General features: G+C 36.2%; 1 protein-coding gene across 3 annotated transcripts in view; it reads left to right on the top strand.

Moving 5' to 3' along the window:
- DMD (dystrophin) overlaps positions 1–20920 on the top strand; it is a 2245117-nt gene that overhangs the window by 583386 nt on the left and 1640811 nt on the right. For all 3 annotated transcript variants that reach the window (XM_030933724.1, XM_030933725.1, XM_030933726.1), the window contains 2 exons: positions 4014–4202; positions 4850–5031. In XM_030933724.1, coding sequence (XP_030789584.1) covers positions 4014–4202; positions 4850–5031 — 371 coding nt within the window. The remainder of the gene's footprint in view (positions 1–4013; positions 4203–4849; positions 5032–20920) is intronic.

The following is a 20920-nucleotide window of genomic DNA, read 5'->3' as shown; positions in this document are numbered from 1 at the left end:
TTGCTCTATACTTTATTAGGACAATTTCTAGTAATAGAAATTCTACAACTAGAAATTGTCTCCAGAAATGAGTTTCTAGAGATTTTTCTAGACATTGCTAGACTAAAACAGTCATTTGTCATCCCTTATTGTTTTACCTTTCTCCTTTCCACTCTTCCACCTTTTTTAATGAGCAATGTCTTCAAGGGACATGGGTGACAATATCTAATACTTTCTCAAATAGGCAGTAATTAAGACTCTGAAGTCTGTGGATAACATTGAATAAATTTGAGTGTACTCAATTTTGAGAAAAAAACAGAATCGTTTCATCCATTCATTGTTATGCCTCTCATCAGAATCATTATTTGCCCAATGTACTGAAGAGAAACATAAACTACTGTGATAAAGACAAAATAGGATTGAAGCATAGGAAAAATAATTAGTTCCAGTTGATGATACTGGCATCTCAATTCATGAAATGATTGGGGTCTATCTTCCTTATGCGTAGATCTGTAAACAACAAAAATCAAGTTTCCTAGAAAATCTCCTTATTTGATGCCATGACATGTATGAACTGATCTCCAGCTTAGGTGTAATGTAAAATTCAGTGATGATAAAAACATATTTTGGGGTGCTGAAACAAAGCATTAGCCTCTTTATATATCTTTATTTCCAAATTCTCAGATTAAATGTGGTTTTATTTTAAAATGTCTTTTATTCCAAGGTCTCTATGGAAAATATACAAATGTAGAATTCAAGCAAATTTCTTTTTTCATCAGTTTACTTAGTCTGAAATTCTAGAGCCATTTCCAATTTTGTTTTACAAACTGCAGAAAAAAGTTTAATCTCACCTTAGAACATATATACACATACATATCTAAATAAACCCATATGCACATCTGAAACAAAAACTGAGACAATAATTCTTAGTATTATATAAGTGGCATAGACTAATGCTTTTTATTCTTTTAATTTAAAAATATTCCTAGTCATAACCCACTAACATGATTTTATGAACCATGAATGGATTATGACTTACCATTTGAAAAACAATAGTCTGTAGACTAATTACTCAGATCTTAACTTAAAATATTGATTATAACTCTGTAGTTGAATTTGTGGATCTAAATGTAAAATTTTGCATAGCTTATTCAGATTTGAATTTAGCTTTAAGAAGGCTGTCTTTGAAATGTTTTTGTTTTATGCACATTCTCAGACAAAATATTTACATTGAGAACTTGAGTACTAGATGTCATGTCCTTGAGTATAAGGATATGCCTTTAATATGTTCTTCACAAATTCAATTCTATGTAAATATCAATAAATTTAAAAGTTTAATATTTTGATTCAAATTGCACAATGTGAAATATTGTTACTTGAGTACTAGTGCTGTTTACAGTGTTTCATTTGGAGAAGATTATGTGAACTCAAGATTGTTAATGATTTTTAAGAATTCTTAAATACGAGCTAGGTTGAGGTTCAGATTTCAAAAAGAGTTAAATAATGTTTGCTCTTACACATTTTGGGGGGCGTATTTTTGACAATAATTTTCCGTCTTCTGAAACCCAAACAGTGACTTAAGAAGGTAACCTTGGGGCAATTTATGTTTCAAAACACTTCTTATACATACACAGGAATTTGATAATAATTACAGCCATAACATACTTTATTTAGTTCTTACACAAGGTCAGACACACTGTCAAGTGCATTATACACTCTTTAATTCTTACCACGATCTTATTATGGAATTATTATTCTTCCCATTTTACATAGGCAGAAACTAAGGCTTGTGCAGGGCTAAGTAACTTTCCCAAAGTCACAAGATTCCCTTTCTTTCTATATCATCAATTTCAGCATAAGTGGTTGGTTCATACAGGAGCATAACAGGAGTAGGAAAGGATATGATACGATTTCTTGGTCGTTTGTATTTTCTTGAAAGAATTGCCTTCTTTCTGCATTTGAAGCAGGGTCTGGTTCTTCTAAAACACAAATTCAAAAATACCAAGAATTTTAGGATAGTATCAGCAGATAAAAGAGGCATGTGTTTCTTCTGCACTCAGGGCCCTGTGCAACTGCTCAGGTTGCACAAACATGAAGCTGGTTCCACCTGTGCACATCTCTCAGGCTACCTTTATGTTATTTTCCCCCTTAATGCTGACTTTGATATTTATTATTAATAGTATTTAGAGATAGAAGGGATACACCATGAAACTTGTTCTAACCCCTAAGACCTTCAGAAATTGCCTTACTCTTAGACAGGGGTCCCATTCAAGTAGCCCTTTCAGAGCACTTAGGCTCTTTGAGATGATAAAGTTGGGTGATTGTGACTCCACCAGGATGGCCTCTCTCTGCCACTTCTATATAAACTGGAAAAAGAGTATGTCATTTGATGAAAATGTCATAGCAATAACTGCCACTGTGCCTTGTCATCTCAAAGGACTTAACAGTTGGGGAAATTTAAAATATTAAAATTTCCAAATTTGAGCATTTTCCATAAGAGCACAAGTAAGTTGATTCTGGCAGCATAGTGGGTTAAGTCCCAGAACTGAGAAGGACAGGAAATGCAGCGCATACACACCAGGGGAAAGCCACCAAAGGTTGAGTTTTCTCTAGGTGAGATTATGAAATCCCCCAGACAGCTTCTGTTGTTCTACACTGCTTTTTGGTTCCTTTACAAAACCTTGTTTGTTAGGGGGCCCAGTGCTTGCTTGCAATATTTGGGGAATGCAGAAGATTCCTCTACAAATATTTCTCCAATATTCGTTTGTTCTGCTCAACTCCATAAATAGTATGCCTATGTTCTTGACCTCAGCAAAATCCCTGTTGAGCATGGTCTCAGGACTTTTGAAGCCCAGCAACCTACGAGGAGTACTCTCCTCCCAAAGAAAAACCTCCTGCAAACTTACTAGTTTACTCAAATTTTTGCCCTTGATAAATGCCTTTAGGTTAAAGCGGCAGACATGTAGGTTATCCCAAGAAGCCTCTCCTATCACTTGAGAGTATGGTTCCCATAGCATGCAAATCTCTGCAAACATATGGCCAGGTTTAGAGGTCATGTAAACGACCCTGTCTCTATTACTTGGCTTCAGATGGGGAGAAGTTAGAGCCACGCAGAGCACTCCAGCCTCTCCAGAGGAAGTCTTTCTCACCAAATTTTTCTAATCGACCTCCTTGCTTGCCCTTACACACCTTTAAGCTAGATAGTGGATTAAGGGTTGTGAGACCAATTTTGTGATCACTTCTTAGCAATTTTTTTAACAGGTACCCTGGATCTTCTCTTTAGAATTATGGATGCTTTGTACACTTTGTTCTTGGCTTTAGGGTCCAGGTAGAAATTCCAAGACAACCGTTTGCAATCTCACTTAATATCCTGCTAATTAAATTGGGTTAAAACGTACTGCATATTTTACTTCTCCTAAGATAATGTCTTACTATTTAAATAGTGACCTTCTGGAAAGAAAGGCTAAATCATAGAAGTAATTATACTGTTAGAAATTTTAGATGGGTGGGTGAGGTTTTTTTTTCTTTCTAAATGTTTCCTTCCTTTCCCCTACCTCCTTGTTTTCTTACTGATACCTTTAGTGGTCTGTAAACATTCGGAAATTATTTCATTACCTAGGGCCTCTCAGGAAGAGATGTTTCGTTTAATGCCATTGCAAAGGTATGTAAAATATAATTCCGATAATGTATATGTAAGTTATTGTAAATAAGAATTGAGGAAAGTTCCTATGGATCAATATTTATAGCATTTAAAAAGCAACATGAGGTGATAAGCTAATTTACTCCTTCCAGTAATCTAGAAGTACTTTAATACGATATTAATTTGTCGTGGATTTTGACTATTTGGAAATTGGTGTATGCATGAGGAAGTTAAAATGAAAGCTCACTATTTTCTGTATCTGCTTTTCCTATGTCTGATAATACAGGTGGACAGTCCTAGCATTTTAAATATTTCATTCGATTTATCATTTAATGTACTGGAACAGTCTGCAAAGACATTAATTGTGTAACACCCAATTTATTTTATTGTGCAGCATTTGAAAGCTCCTGAAGACAAGTCATTTGGCAGTTCATTGATGGAGAGTGAAGTAAACCTGGACCGTTACCAAACAGCTTTAGAAGAAGTATTGTCGTGGCTTCTTTCTGCTGAGGACACATTGCAAGCACAAGGAGAGATTTCTAATGATGTGGAAGTGGTGAAAGAACAATTTCATACTCATGAGGTAAACTAAAACATTAATTTACAAAACGAAACATGACTTGTGATAATGGCAAGTCATCCTTTTTCCTCAATTACTCTCTTACATCCTTGTATATTGGAAATTTAGTTATTATTATGTGCTTGGGATTCCAACAGTCAGATTTTGAAGTTCTCTTTTGGAGAGCAACCATTGAAGGCATTTCTATCTGATTTGCCAACAAGACTATGAAAGCCCAGCTCCTTTCTCTTGTGTCAAGGCAATGCTGAGGCATTACTTACATTCCTGACCCAGTACTTGTATGGTATTGGGCTTAACTTCTCTCAGTGGGAGACTTTTCCTGAGATGATATACTTGTTTGGCTTCTTTCCCTTCCCTGTCCTTTTTCCTTCTTCTTCAGCTCCCTTGCAGAACTTCCAGGGAGCTCTTCCTTAATAAGTCACTTGCACTGAAATCCTTATCTCGGGGCCTGCTTCTGAAGAACTTAAGACATTTTTCCTTCATTCATATTAAAAGTGGTTTTGAGATTCTGCAAGTACAAATTAAAATCCTTTTACTGGGAACATAAATCTAAATGGGCCACAAGTTTAAAACTGTCAACAAATAAAACTCAAAACCACACTGATTTACCTAGAGTTCTAATTACAGTTGTTAACTTCCTTCTTTGTTAGGGGTACATGATGGATTTGACAGCCCATCAGGGCCGGGTTGGTAATATTCTACAATTGGGAAGTCAGCTGATTGGAACAGGGAAATTATCAGAAGATGAAGAAACTGAAGTACAAGAGCAGATGAATCTCCTAAATTCAAGATGGGAATGCCTCAGGGTAGCTAGCATGGAAAAACAAAGCGAGTAAGTCCTTATTTGTTTTTAATTAAGAAAATTAACAAGTTTTGGAATCTTGTTACTATTTTGATGTAGTTTGATGGTTAAGTTACGATTCTCAGTTTGTTTCCAAGGCACACAGCTTTCTTTCAAGGGACACTGTGGTTGGATTTTCATGGCAATAACATTTTGGTTCTCACTTTTACAACTAAAAGAGCAGATGCTAGATAGATGCACTGTTCTCTACAGAACTATGTTTTGAGAGTTGCCAAAATTCTGTCATAGTTATTATTTTCTAGGTTTTCCTCCAAAAATTAAAATGTAACTATAAAAGACACAGAATCATGCACAGGAGATTATGTACATAAAATCACTTATTAGCTACAGTTGACAGGAAACTTCTCTTCTGAAGAAAAAGCCCTTGAAAATATTAAAGAGTTACTCCTCTATGTACGGAAATCCTCTTGAAAAAAATTATTCAAACGTTTTGGGAAATTCGTATTCAAATACAGTATGGCTGTGAATTATCTTAAGAATATATATTGACTTAATAAAAAGGTTTTGAGACGTTTCTGAAAAAATGATACATTTCTTATAAAGGTAACCAGCAGATCTCATCATTCTGGATATGCTGCTTTGATTTATATTGTTAAGTGTGTGTATTCCTGTAAAGCCTATCAAGACAAGATTTTATTTTTAAATGAAAAGAAATGAAGTGCCAACTGTGGATTTGAGTACATTAAGTTAAAAAATTGTCCAAATGCCTTAAGTTTATTTAACTATTATTTATGAAGACTAAAAGCTTTAAAAATAGGACCAAGGAAACTCATTAGATATGCTAGAAGCATTGGTATTTCAGTACTAAATTACAGTGTGAAATTAGGGAGAGGAAAAACACATTTTTAAGCTCAGGCCTTTTGAAAGAATAAATAAGGTACATATAAGATAGAGGTTTCATAACTGTATATGTATTCCAAGCCAGGAGATACTAGTCTATGCATATTGATAATATTTGCCTGCTGTGATCATGGTGATGATTGTCACTACCCCTAGAGGTGAGAGGTACAAGCGTCATAATTATTGAGTCTGCCCCCCCCACCCCAGTGTTGACCAGGTCCACTAATTTACTCCATCTGTTATTGATATTAAGATACAAGCCGCCTACTTGTGGAAATATGCCAACATTCTTCAGGTTAGAGCTTCTATTTGCAGTGATCTGTGGAACTTAAAGCAACCTCAAACAGAATTAGAAAGTTTTGAAAATCCAACCTCCTCTTTTACTGCCCTTGCCATAATAGCACCAGTGTCTTCTCCTTTGTTCACTCTATTTTTCCATACTCTCCTGGAGGCGAAATGCTCTCATTGTTCTTATACTCCCCATTTTCAATAAGACTAACAATATGGCATTAATTATTCATACTAATCAGTTAATTAATTGCTGTGTGAAATTGAGTTGCAAGAAAATAGGAATTCCTCCTGGAATTAAAATTGCAACTTTTTCTTATCTGAAACATTAAAAAAAAAGTCTTTTATCTGTGATTCTAATATTTAAAAAGATGTTTATTCAAAATATCTCCCTTTCAAGGGATACCTGCCATTAAATGAAGGATGACAGACATATAGATATGTGTGCATGTAATTTCCTCATCCCCATCCCACTAGAGAATGGGAATTCTAAAATGGCAGTATTACTACCTAGCTGAGATTGACATAAAAAATTAGTTTGTCCTTAGGGAAGATTTAGGAGCTTTGGTATGTGTTACAGCTTTTAGAATAATTATCAAGAAGGCAAGGACAGCCCTCTAGCTGGGATAGCTTTTGCTAAACATCTTACAGAGTTTTGAAAATGAGACACGTACATGCAACCACTTCTATCACGTAGTCTTTTCTGGAAAATTTCTTAAAAATGAATTTACAAAGCATTATTTGAGCAACACAAATTCAGAAAGATTATGAGAGTTTATAAATAACAGTGAGTCTTCCTTGCCACTTGCACTAACTTTGTATGTGTTCATGCATAAAACCTATTAAATTCTAATGAGATAAGCCATTATGTAAACTTTGCTGGACCTAATTTTTGAAAGATTTTGTGGGAAGAAACACAAAGGTGATTATGAAAAGAGGGTAGTGTCAGTATTTTTAAATAACTAATCTAGGTTTTACTTAATGCTTCAAATAAATTGTAACCTGTTCAGTTTCCATTATCATGGTCATATCAATGATTAGCTTCAACTTGGAGCATTACCTATTTTTTTCTAAATATATGATTACTTCAGAGTAGAAGATTACTAGTAAAAATGGATTAGTCCATACTTCTTTTCTCGCTCTACCTAAGACAGGGTTTGGATAGATCCAGTTGGAAGCCATTATTTCCTGCTTAAGCCTTGGTTTAGCGATTAGAGAAATGATAATTAACGGTTGTCTAGGCATATGAAGTATATCCAAAGCTATGCTATAACTTCTAAGTTGATATAACAAAAATTAAAAACTTCTTGTAAATATAGATAAGCTTATCACTAAAATCTATGAACATTTACACTTAGCAATTACAAATACCATGTACCAACATATTTACTATTAGGTTGCCGCAAAAGTAATTGTGTTTTTTTCCATTGAAAGTAATGGGGGAAACCGTAATTACTTTTGCACCAAACTCATAGCAACAATCAAATTACATTTGATATATAGTCATTGTGAGATATATATATCTTTATATGCTTTATATGAAGAAATATTAATGGAATACGTTATCAAAAATAATTAATGGCACTGGAGACTCAATGATCATACAGGGTCTGGACCTAGATCTCATGAAATATATTCTGGAGAGGCTGGCAACTAATTAAAAAAAAAAAAAAACACCAAATAAAAATACACTTTTTGAAGAGATTAAAAGGTAATGTGATAGAGAATGGTTGAGGGGGCTACTTTAGATTTTGTGATCCAGGTAAGACTTTCAAGATTGGTACCATTTAGTTTGAGATTTGAACGACAAGAAGGTACCACTATTCACAGATCCCAAGGAAGTGTAGTTCACGGAGTAGCAACAGCTAATGCAAAGGCCCTAAAATAGGGACTGTTTGGCTTGCTGGAGGAACCAAAAGACCAGGGGAACTGGAGAGTTGCAGGGTGGTAAGTTAGATGGCTGAGGTCTGAGATAGGGTTGAAATATAGGTAGGAGACTAATTACATACGGTAGTGTCAGTCAGGGCTTTGAATTCTAGACCAAGGGCAAGACAAAGCCATCAGATTTTATGAAGGTGAGAGATAGGTCAAGAAAACCTATCAGTAAGGCCACTGGAGGAAGAGAGGACAGTTATTAGGCCAGTAAAGGTGGCCAGTTAAGACACAGTAGTGTCTTAGACCAGTTGGTAGTTGTGATAAAAGTATACAGTTATTAGGCCAGTAAAGGTGGCCAGTTAAGACACAGTAGTGTCTTAGACCAGCTGGTAGTTGTGATAAAAGTATACTCTACTATCTTAGCCAATTAGGTAATTTAAAAACCACTTCTCTGTTTAGTTTTAGCTCCTTTTTTTTTCTCCTTTTGACAGTAAAAATGCTTTTTCCTTTGGAAATAGACGTCTTTGATTTGTGCCTACAGTTACTGTTATACAACTTGCATCTAGGAAATACTATTTATCCCATAAACCATCAACAATTACCATACAAAACAAGAAATATTAACAATACAGAGATAATAGCGTGCCCTGATTTCTGTCTTACATAAAATCCTCTCCAGTTTGCCTAAGGTATAATGTCTTGCTTTCTCAAACTCTTATTTATGTGAACTGGTGCAATATACTTTTCATTTATGATCTCTACTTCATAGTTTTATAAAACAGCAATAGTTGCATGAGGCTGACATACCTCTAAAAGGTAGTAGGTGAGATAGGGTATAAAAAATCAGTTTGTGAATGCAAAATTATTATAAAATGTAAAGAAAGATTATTGTAATAAATAAGACGAGCTATCGGTTAACAGTTTTTACCCTACCATATCACTTTTTAAATAAAATTCTACATTTTATGTATAAAACATATAATTTTATATATTTTATATATAATATATAAAATTTTTTAATTAAAATTATATATAATACATATTATATAATTATAATTTTGTTTATATTATGTAATTTTATATCATATATAATTATGCATATTACATATAATTTTATATCATATATAATTATGCATATTACATATAATTTTATATCATATATAATTATGCATATTACATATAATTTTATATAATATACTCTACATAATTTTATATAATATATAAAATATAGATATATAATAATATATACAATTATATATTATATATAAAATTATGTTGTATATATGTAGTTACATATATATAAATTATATGTGATATATAATATGTAATTATATATAATATATAAAATTATAAGATGTAATATGTAATTATATAATAGATAAAAATTAATATGTAATATGTAATATATGTAATACATAAAATATATAATATGTAATTATATATAATATATAAAATTATATATTCATATAATATATAATATACAATTTATATAAATTATATATAGTATATAATATGTATTTATATATAAATTTATGTAAATCTATATATTTAAATTTATGTAAATCTATATATTTAAATTTATATTGTATATAATATATTTATATATAAATTATATATTACATATTATATAATTTATATATATAAATTCTAATCCTGCTCATGCTCCCTTATCCTCATACAAAAGACCCACAACTCTACCCTTTGGTGTGTGTGCGTGTATGTATATATAAATTTATATATAAATACATATTATATATAAATATATGTATAATTTATATATATGTATAATTTATATATAAATTACATAATATATTACAACAAATTTAAAAGTTTTTAAAAATTATATGTCTATATAATTTAATATATAGTTACATATAATTTTATATAATTGCATGTATGAAATTATTACATATAAAATTATAATTATATAGACACATATAATTTTTTAAATGTTTTAAATTTTTTTGTAGAGATGAGGTCTTGCTATGTTTCCCAGGCTAGTCTCAAGCTCTTGGCCTCAAGTGATCCTCCCACTTTGGCCTCCCACAGTACTGGGATTACAGACATGAGCTACCAAACCTGGCCCTCATAGATGTTTCTTACATTTTTTCTCCAGTTTTTTCTAATTGCCTCATTTTTTCCCCAAAGGGTATAGTTGTGAGTCTTTTGTGTGGGGATAAGGGAGCATGAGCAGGATGATTAGAATTACATTTGCAGTTATTTTTTCACCACTGCAGCATTTAAAAATATGCTTTCAAAGGAACGTCAGGAGAAGATCACCATACAGATACTTCCTCCTTTCTTTCTCCTTCATAACCACACTCTCATTTGATTCTTCCCTTGCTAATGTATTTTATCTCCAATTCTGGTGCTTTCATGGATGTAAAACTGTGATGAGGGGTAAAAGCTAATACAGTAAAGAAGTTTATTAACACATCTCCAGTCACAAACGAGTTTGGCACGACTATGCTGATACTGGTCAATTACAAAACTTTACCAAAGTTTACAAGATTTAAATGAGAAAACTAAGTGCCACTGCTTTCATAATTATAATAATTAAAACAAGAGAATATTGATGTGGTTTTGTTAGAACCCCTTGAGAATAAGCCAAATGATTTTTTTTAAATGCTGTGGAATACACTTGGGATGGTAGGAGGTAAGGGAGAGGGAAGCAGAACACACAACTTCCAACTGTGGAAGTGCAAGGAGACAACTGGCATAGGGACAACAGAAGATTTTCTTCTCTCTGAATAAACTAATTAATTTGATTGAAAAATGGAACCTACAGAGAGCAAAAAAGATTTACTGACATTTTTACAAGGACTCAAGCACAGCAAGTTCCATCAACTTTCCTGATAATTGTAATTAGGACATGCAGGCAGAAACTGAAACCTTTGTGATGGTAAAGGAAAAAAAAATGAAAGCAAGTCAGGAGGCCAAGTGAAGTTGTGTTCTGGTTTATATCAGCAGGAGGAGAGATTTGAATAGTATCTGGGTAGAAACACAAGCCATAATATGGAAAATAATTGTGATTCACTATGAATGCTTTGACTGGACGGAAAAATACATCTAACAAATATGGCTCATCTCTTTTCCCCCGCCCAAATGTCTATTTGAATCTTGAAATAAGATAGCATATGTGAGAGTGGATAGAGAAAAGGAGGTGCTGAACAAATGAGTGGGTTATTTTCTCCCAAGTGCAGTGAATAGAAGTTTGCACATGTGAATATATGAATGAATAGATGAACAACTAAATTAAGTTACTCAGGTAGTTCCAATCTTGGAACTGAATTCATTGCAGTAAATACTTTGGAGGTGCACAGTCTCAAACTCCTAATTGGGATTTTATTTCACCCTGTGGTAAAATCATTGATTTTACTTTTTTACTTCTTCCAGTAATGTTAAAGCAGACTCTCAGCTCTCATTCTGATATAAAGAATCAGAATTGTGCAATTTAGCAATATCCCAGGTGATCCCTGATCGGTTTAAGTTTGAGAAGCACTGATGGAACTGAAAGTATGACAGAGTAGAAATCTAAACTTCTTTGTAAACCTCTACTTAGATATCTTCTGTTCTATTTTTCTATCAAGTGAAGTGGGCCGAATATTTTAATTACTTTCTCGGGAGCTCTAAAAATGGTGCTGATATTTCATTCAGTCCTCATATGTTGATATCATTCCCCATGGGTGATTAAGAAATAGCAAGATTCTGGTTCAATAATATATAACAGAGACAACATATGAGTGTTGATGAGTATTGATAATTAGCTGTTGGACTAAGAAGTAGGAATTATTTGTAGATGATAACCTGACATTTGGTTAGGTTGCAAATGGATAGGTCATAATACTTTTTCTGTAAATGATTAAAAATGTGATAATGCAGCTCAGTGTGGACATCTCTTGTACTAATAATGCATGTGACTCATCATTTAAATTACAGGAAAGCTAAATTTCTGGAATTCACAGAAATGAGAGAGCAGTATCTTCAAAAACAATGCTTTCTCACAAAGATAAATAATGCTAATATGGTTTGGATCATCTTGATTTATAGTTCTCATAAGCCCCATGTGTTGTGGGAGGGACCTGGTGGGAGGTAATTGAATTATGGGGGTGTTACCCTCATGCTGTTCTCATGATAGGAAGCTGTCACAAGATCCGATGGTTTTGTAAGGGGCTTGGCCCTTCTTCCTGCTGCCATGTGAAGAAGGACATGTTTGCTTTCCCTTCCATCATGATTTTTTCTGAGGTCTCCCCCGTCACGCCAAACTATGAGTCAATTAAACCTGTTTTCTTTATAAATTACCCAGTCTCGGTCGTGTCTTTATTAGCAGGGTGAGAACAGACTAGTACAGTACGTTGGTACCACAGAGAGTGGGGTGCTACTGTAAGGATACCCAAAAATATGGAAGTGACTTTGGAACAGGGTAACAGCCAGGGGTTGGAACAATTCAAATTAAATTAATAGGCTGTCTCAGAGAGCAGGTTTAATAGAAGTTGATGTTTCAATCTTAATTTTGATATTTCTGATTGGGAATTTTTGTACTATGTCTTATTTGTAGTTAAGTTATACTACTTATACATTCAGGAAACATTTATTGAGTGTCTAGTATGTGGCAGATACTATGTAGTGGCAAAATTATTGAAGTTGAGAGCGGGCTTCTATTGCCATATAAATGAATATAATCTCAGTGTGTCAACATTACCTATTCTTACTAGAGATAATTTAAACAGTCTTCCAAACATGATATATTAATATTTGTCCTTGGCTTCTGATGACATCTGCAAATTTCTTTATTTTCTTTAAAAACATTTAATCAGGAAGAGTGATTTGAGGATTGCCATTATGTATTTGCCACAAGAATCTTTTGCGTCTAGCCACACAGCTTCTTTATGTTACTGTTACTAAACTGAATTTATGTTTTCAAAATGAGAATAAATGTGTTTGCATTTTAACTTTAATCTTGCCTTGGATAGTTGAAAAATATTAATAATTAAACTGTTCAGCTATATGGATGGAGGACAAAAATAGATCAGGATTTGAAAACAATGACACATTTTCGATTCTCTCACAGAATGCACTATGAAAACGATACTTTCTCACATTCCATTAAATAGGAAAATAAATGTTGGTGCATGTTTAATTTTGTGAAAAACTCGAACATTTCCCTTCGTTTCTAGAAGTTTATGTTGGGTTCTTTGTGAAATATTTAGTGTAAGGTTGTAATTTCAAGTTTGACCTTCAAGACTAGGTTGCAGGGTGCAATATAATAATGATTGCAATTAGTGGGAATTTTTGAAAAATATACGTGACATGCTCTCCTTGTCTTATTTCCTAGACCAAGAGGTCAGCATACTCGGTGGTGGGAAAGAAGGTGCTGTAAAGAGGAGAATGAACACATTAGTTTTAGGGGGAAAAACAAACTGTGTAATTTTGTCAGACCCTTGCCTCACTTCATTCTCTGATGGAAACTTCTATATTAGTGCCTAAGATTTATACACATAATGACACTATCCAGTGTCAGGCTTTGCAGCTAAGTCTAGTAAATGATACCAGAATTTGGAGAAGAGCAGATCTAGTTACTGAGGCAAGTACGTAAACTAGGCCAGTAGGGTTTCAACACGTTCACAGATGCTGAGGGTACACATTCAGAAATTTAACATGGGAACTAGAAGACAATAACGATGGATGTACTTGTGGTAAAGGTGATGAGATAGTGAAAACAGTGACAGCTAAAGTCTTACACATTTTAGGGGGTAATTTGTTCTATTTGGATTCTGGTTTTAAAGCTTATATTTCACAGGGCACTCATTGAACTTTGATAAACGTTATAAATTTGGGGAGTTGAAAAATACTAATATGCTTCCTATGGACCATTTGTTATTGCCATGCAAAAACAACAAAAAACTATGTACATATGTTTGTACATGCACTACTCAAGCTTCTCTTTTAAATGAATGTTGCGTTTCTGTATTAAAGCAAGTTTGCCATTTCTTGAACTATAATATATCATTTCTGATTCCTATATTGTCATTCATTTTATATGGTTGCCATATATTTGAGGGAAAATGAGTCTTGAAGGTTATTGTGGAGGAGGTGGAGAAAAATCGCCAAACAGAAGCCTCCAGTAATTATCCCTGTTGCAGGAACATCAAATTGATCAACTGCCCACGCTAGAAACGTGCCTTCATAAGAGTGAAAAATTAGGTGCATGATCGTAGTACCTGGTTTTTGGTTCATGTCACTGAAACAGGCGCAGAAGAGGGTAGTAAAGGCAGTGTTCTATCGCCTATACCAGCTCTCCCCCATCCATGGCAGCAGCCACATGGCATGGAGAGAGGGTCTGTGTGCTTGGGGAAGGGAGATTGCAGTGATTGTAAGACTTTGCATTGAAAATCAGTGCTGCCCTGTCGCAGTGGAAACCAACAAAGAACAGAACTCGGCCAACTACCACAGAGGGAGCATTTAGATGAACCCTAGACCAGAGAAGAGTCATCCATCCCAGTGGTTGGAACCTGAGTTCCAGCAAGCCTTGTCGTCATGGGTTAGAGTGCTCTGTGGTTCTAAATAAACTTCAAAGGTAGTCTAGGCCACAAGGACTGCAGTTCCTTTGCAAGTCCTGGTGCTGTGCTGGGCTCAGAGTCAGTGGACTTGGGATACATACAACCTAGTGAGACATCGGCTGGGGCAGCCAAGGGATTGCTTGTGCTTCCCTTCCCCCAGTCCCAGGCAGCACAGCTCACAGCTCCAGGAGAGAATCCTTCCTTCCACTTATGGAGAAGAGAGGAGAAAATAAAGAGAACTTTGTCTTGCTACGTGGATACCAGCTCAGACACACAGTAGGATAGGGCACTGGACAGAGTCTTGAGGTCCTCATTCCAGGCCCTAGCTTACAGATGACATTTCTAAACACACCCCAGGCCAGAAGAGAGCCTGTCACCTTGAAGAGAAGGAACCAGTCCTGGCAGAATTCATGAGGTGCTGACCGAAGAGACCTAGGGCCCTGAATAATCAGCAGCTGTAGCCAGGCAGTACTTGCTGTGGGTATTGGGTGAGGCTCAGAGCTGTGATGGTTTCAGGTGTGACCCAGTACATTCCCAGCTATGGCAGCTACAGGGAGAGAATCCTTCTGCTTAAGGAAGGGAGAGGTAAGAGTAAAGGGGACTTTGGCTTGCAGCTTGGGTTCCAGTTTGACCACAGTGGGGCAAAGCATCAGGTGGGCTCCTAGGGTCCCTGATTCCAGGCTTGGGCTCCTGGATTCCATTTCCTTACTGCCCTGGAGGGAGAGATTCAGGACTGACAGCATTCACCACAAGCTGCCCAAAGTGGCCGTGGCCCTTGAGTGAACACTGGACTTCAGACAGTACTCTCTTTGGTTCAGTAGTAGTGGTGGCCATGAGGAGAGACACCTCTGTTTGTGGAAAGGGGAGAGAAGAGTGAGAAGGACTTTATCTTTTGAGTGATCCTTTTAAGGACCTTTTAAGTGCCAGCTTAGCCACAGTAGAAGAGAGCACCAGCTAGGTTTCTTAGGTTCTTGAATTGATATACTTTGGACGTGTGTGCCCGCTCAAATCCACATTGAATTGTTGTAATCTGCAGTGTTTTGAGGTAGGGCCTAGTGGGAGCTGATTGGATCATGAGGGCAAATTTTTCATAATTGGTTGATACTGTCTTTGCAGTAGCGAGTAAATTCTTGCAAGATCTGGTTGTTTGAAAGTCTGGCACCCTCCCTCTCACTCTTGGTCCTGCTCCTGTAAGCATTACATGCTCTGGCCATGTAATGTACCTACTCCTCCTTCACCTTCTGCCATAATTGTAAGTTTCCTGAGGCCTCCCCAGAAGCTGAGGAGATTCCAGCAGCATATTTCCTGTACAGCCTGCAGAACTGTGAGCCAATTAAGCCTTTTTTCTTTATAAATTATTCAGTCTCGGGTATTTCTTGATAGCAATGTGAGAGTGGCCTAATACAGAAAATTGTTACCAAGAAGTGGGGCATTGCTGTCAAGATACCTGAAAATGTAGAAGCTGCTTTGAAATTCGGTAACAGACAGAAGTTGGATGAGTTTGGAGGACTCAGAAAAAGACAGATGAGGGAAAATTTGGAATGTCTTAGAGACTTGTTAAATGGTCGTTACCAAAATGCAGGTACTGATATGGACAGTGAAGTCCAAGCTGACGAGGTCTCAGATGGGAAGAATGAACTTATTGGCAACTGGAGTGAATGGCATGTTTGTTATCCCTTAGCAAAGAAGTTGGCTGTATTGTGTCCATGCCCTAGAGATCTGTGAAAGTTTGAACTTGAGAGTGATGACCTGGTGTGTCTGATGGAATGAATTTCTAAGCAGCAAAGTGTTCAAGACATGGTGTGGCCACTTCTAATGACCTATGCTCTGATGCAGGAGCAAAGACATGAGATGGAAAAAAAATGTATATATATATATATATTATTTTTATTGTACTTTAAGTTCTGAGATACATGTGCAGAATGTGCAGGTTTGTTACATAGGTATACACGTTTATTTAAAAGGAAAGCAGACCTTAAAAGTTTTGAAAATTTGCAGCATGGATATGTGATAGAAAATAAAAACCCGTTTTCAGGAGAACTCAAAAAGGCTGCTGAGCAACTATTTGCTAGAGAAATTTGCATAACTAAAAAGTAGGCAAGTGCTGATAGCCAAGACAGTGGGAAAAAAGGCCTGGAAGGCATTTCAGAGATCTAAAAGGCAGCCACTCCACTTATAAGTCTTGAGGCCTAAGAGGACAGAATGGTTTCCTGGGCCAGGCCCAGGGCCCCAGCTGCCCTGTTCAAACTCAGACACTGCTCCCCCCAACCTGCACGCAGCATCTTGGCCAGTCTAGCTCCAGCTGTGGCTCAGAGCGGCCCAAGTTACAGCTTGGACCACTGCTCCAGCGGGTACAAGCCATAAGTCTTGGCAGCCTCCACATGGTGATAAGCCTGCAGGTGTGCAGAGTGCAAGAGCTGAGGCTTGGGAACCTCAATCTAGATTTTAGAGGATGTATGGAAAAGTCTGGGTTTTCAGGCAGAGGCATGCTCCAGAGGCAGAACCCTCACAGAGAACTTCTCCTAGGGCATGCAGAGGGAAAATGTGGGCTTTGATCCCCCACATGTAGTCCCCACTGGGGCACTGCCTAGTGGACCTGTAAGAAGAGGGCCCACTGTCCTCCAGACCCCAGAATGGTAGATCCACTGACAGCTTGACCCTTGTATCTGCAAATGAAACAGACACTCAGCACCAGCCCATAAAAGCAGCTTTGGAAGCTGAACCCTACAAAGCCACAGAGTTGGAGTCTGCCCAAGGCCTTGGGAGCCCACCACTCCCACCAGTTTACCCTGGATGTAGGACACGGAGTCAAAAGAGATTATTTTGGAGCTTTAGTTTTAAAGACTGCCCTGCTGGGTTTCAGACTTGCATGAGACCTTTCTTTTGACTAATTTCACCCTTTTGGAATGGGAATGTTTACTCAATCCCTATAATCCCATTGTATCTTGGAAGTAACTAATTTGTTTTTTATTTTACAGGCTCATAGGTAGAAGAAACTTACCTTGTCTCAGATGAGACTCTAGACTTTTGAATTCTTTCTGAAATAAGTAAAGACCTTGGGGGACTGTTTGGAAGACATGATTGTATGTTTAAATGTGAGGAGGACATGAGATTTGGGAGGGGCCAGGATGGAATAGTATGGTTTGGATGTATGTTCTTGCCCAAATCTCACGTTGAATTATAATCCTCAATGTTGGAGGGTGGGGCCTGGGTAGGAGTCAGTTGAATCATGGGGGTGAATTTCTCATGAATGGTGTAGCACTATCCTCTTAGTGCTGTTGTCATTATAGTGGGTGAATTCTTGTGAGCTCCAGTTGGTTAAAAGTGTGTGGTACCCTCCCTCTCGCCTCTGCCCTGGCCATGTGACACGACTGCTCCTCCTTCGCATTTTGCCATGATGGTACATTTCCTGAGGCCTCCGCAGAAGCAGAGCAGATGTCAGCATTATGTCTCAGGGACAACCTTCAGAACTGTGAGCCATTTAAATCTCTTTTCTTCATAAATTACCCAGTATCAGATATTTCTTTATAGCATTGTGAGACTGGCCTAATACATGACCCCAGGCCCTGGCTCACACATAGGATCTTGCAAACCCACTTTGGGCCAGGGAAAAATTGCTACTCTGAAGTGAAAAACACAAGCTTCATTGGATTTTCCACCTGCCATTTGTAGAGTCCTTGGGCCTTGAGTGAATGTAGGTGATAGCCAGGCAGTGGTCAATGTGGGCCTTGGTCAAGACCCAGTGTTGTGCTGGCTTCAGGAGTGACCCAACACAGTCCTAGTCATTGTAGCTGCAGGGATGCTTGTGTCATCCCTCCTTTAACTCCAGGCAGCTCATCACAGAGAAAGACAGAGACTCTCTTTGTTGAGGGAAAGGAAAGAGAACAAGATTATCTCCCAGGTAATACAGGGGATTTTCCTGAATCTTCCCAAAGTTCACCAAGGCAGTACATTTAAGAGTCTGCAAGAGTCACAGCATTACTGGGCTTGGGGTGCATGCTAGTGCATATATGGCTGCAGTGACCAAAGGAATAAATCACAACACCCAAGAACCTTCAAATACCTGGAAAGCCCTCCTGAGAAGTATGGATACAAACAAGCTCATACTGCAAAGACTACAGTAAATGCCAAAGTCTTCAATGCCCAGACATTGATGAACATCCACAAGCATCAAGACCATCCAAGAAAACATGACCTCACCAACTGGACTAAATAAGGCACCACTGACCAATCTTGGAGAGACAGATATGTGACCTTTCAGACAGAGAATTTCAAATGGCTGATTTGAGGATGCTTAATAAAATCCAAGATAATACAGAGAAGGAATTCAGAATCCTACACATAAATTTAACAAAGAGATTGAAATAAAAAGAAGCGAACAAAAATTCTGGACTTGAAAGATTTAATTGGCATACTGAGGAATGCATCAGAGACGTGTAACAGAAGAATTGATCAAGCAGAAGAAAGAATTAGCTTGAAGGCAAGCTATTTGAAAATACCGTCAGAGGAGACAAAACAAGTTTTAAAAGGTTTATTGAATAGGGTAATAACACAGAACTTCCCCCACTTAGAGAGAGACATTAAAATTCAAGTACAAGAAGATAATAGAACACCAAGGAGATATAATCTAAATAAGACTACCTCAAGGCATTTAAAAATCAGACTTCCAAAGGTCAAGGATAAAGAAAAGATCTTAAAAGTAGTAATCACAAAAAAAAAAAAAAATTCACACAAAAAGAGTTCCAATATATCTGGCAACACAATTTTCAGTGGAAAACTTCCAGACCAGGAGAGTGGCATGACATATTTAAAGTGCTGAAGGAAAAAACTTTTACTCTAGAATAGTATATCCATGAAAATGGTCTTAAAACATGAAGAAAAATAAAGACTTTACAAGACAAAAAAAAAAAAAAAAAAAAAAAAAAAAAAAAAAAAAAAGCAGACAGATTTCCTCAACACCAAACCTTTTCTACAAGAAATGGTAAAGGGAGTTCTTCAATCTTGAAGGAAAGGGTGTTAATGAGCAATAAGTAATCATCTGAAGTAACAAAACTCACTGGTAATAGTAAGGTTTGTTACTATTCTGTTACAAACAGAATATTAAACACTGCGATTAGGATGCCTCAACTACCCATATCTTGAGTAAAAAGACTAAAAGATGAACCTATCAAAAATAACTGCAACAACTTTTCAAGACATAGACATTATAATATAGAAACCAAAAACAGTGGGGGGATGAAGTTATAGTGTAGCATTTTTTTTTTTTTTGTTTTCTCTTTGCTTGCTTGGTTATGCAACCAGTGTTAAGTTGTCATGAGTTTCAAGTAATGGATTATCAGTTATTCTTTACAAACCTCATGGTAACCACAAATCAAATAATGTACTCAGGTACACAAATAAGCAAGAATGTATAATATATGACCAGAGAAAATTATTTTCACTAATAGTAAGACAGGAAGGAAGGAGAATGAAGAGAAGGCCAGAAAATTACCAGAAAGCAAATAGCAAAATAGCAAGTGTTAAGTCTTTAACTTACCAATAATAACATGGAATGTAAATTGACTAAACTATCCAATCTAACGTTGAGTGACAAAATGGATGAAAGAATATATAAGACACAGTGATCTGTTACTTACAAGAGACACACTTCACCAATAAAGATAAACGTAGACTGAAAATAAAGGGATGGAACAAATATTCCATGCCAATGGAAACCAAAAAAGAACAGGATTAGCTATTCTTTTATCAGACAAAATAGGTTTCAAGACAAACACTATAAAAAGAGACAACGCTGGTCATTGTAGAATGATAAAGGTGTCAATTCAGCAAGAGGACATAACAGTTGTAAATAAATAGGTACCCAACATTGGAGCACCCAGCTATATAAATCAAATATTATTAGAGAGACAGACCCCAAAACAATAATACCCGAAGATTTCAATCCCCCATTTTCAGCATTGGCCGGATCATCCAGACATAAAATCAACAAAGAAACATCAGACTTATTATGCACTATAAACCAATTTGAACTAATAGATATTTACAGAACATTTTATCCAACAACTGCAGAGAGTACACACTCTTCTTCTCAGCATATGGATAATTTTCAAGGACAAGCCATATGTTAGGCCACGAAGCAAGTCTTAGAAAATTCAAAAATCAAAATAACATAAGTTAGCTTTTCTGATCACAATTGAATATATTAAGATATCAGTGGGAAGAATTTTGGAAACTGTAAAAACACATGGAAATTGAACAATACGCTCTTGAATGATCAGTGGGTCAAAGAAGAAATT

Source organism: Rhinopithecus roxellana, chromosome 7 (genome assembly GCF_007565055.1).
Source record: "Rhinopithecus roxellana isolate Shanxi Qingling chromosome 7, ASM756505v1, whole genome shotgun sequence".
NCBI lineage: Eukaryota > Metazoa > Chordata > Mammalia > Primates > Cercopithecidae > Rhinopithecus > Rhinopithecus roxellana.
The sequence above is the reverse complement of the archived record's forward strand: the minus strand, read 5'-3'. Positions and strand labels throughout refer to the sequence as shown.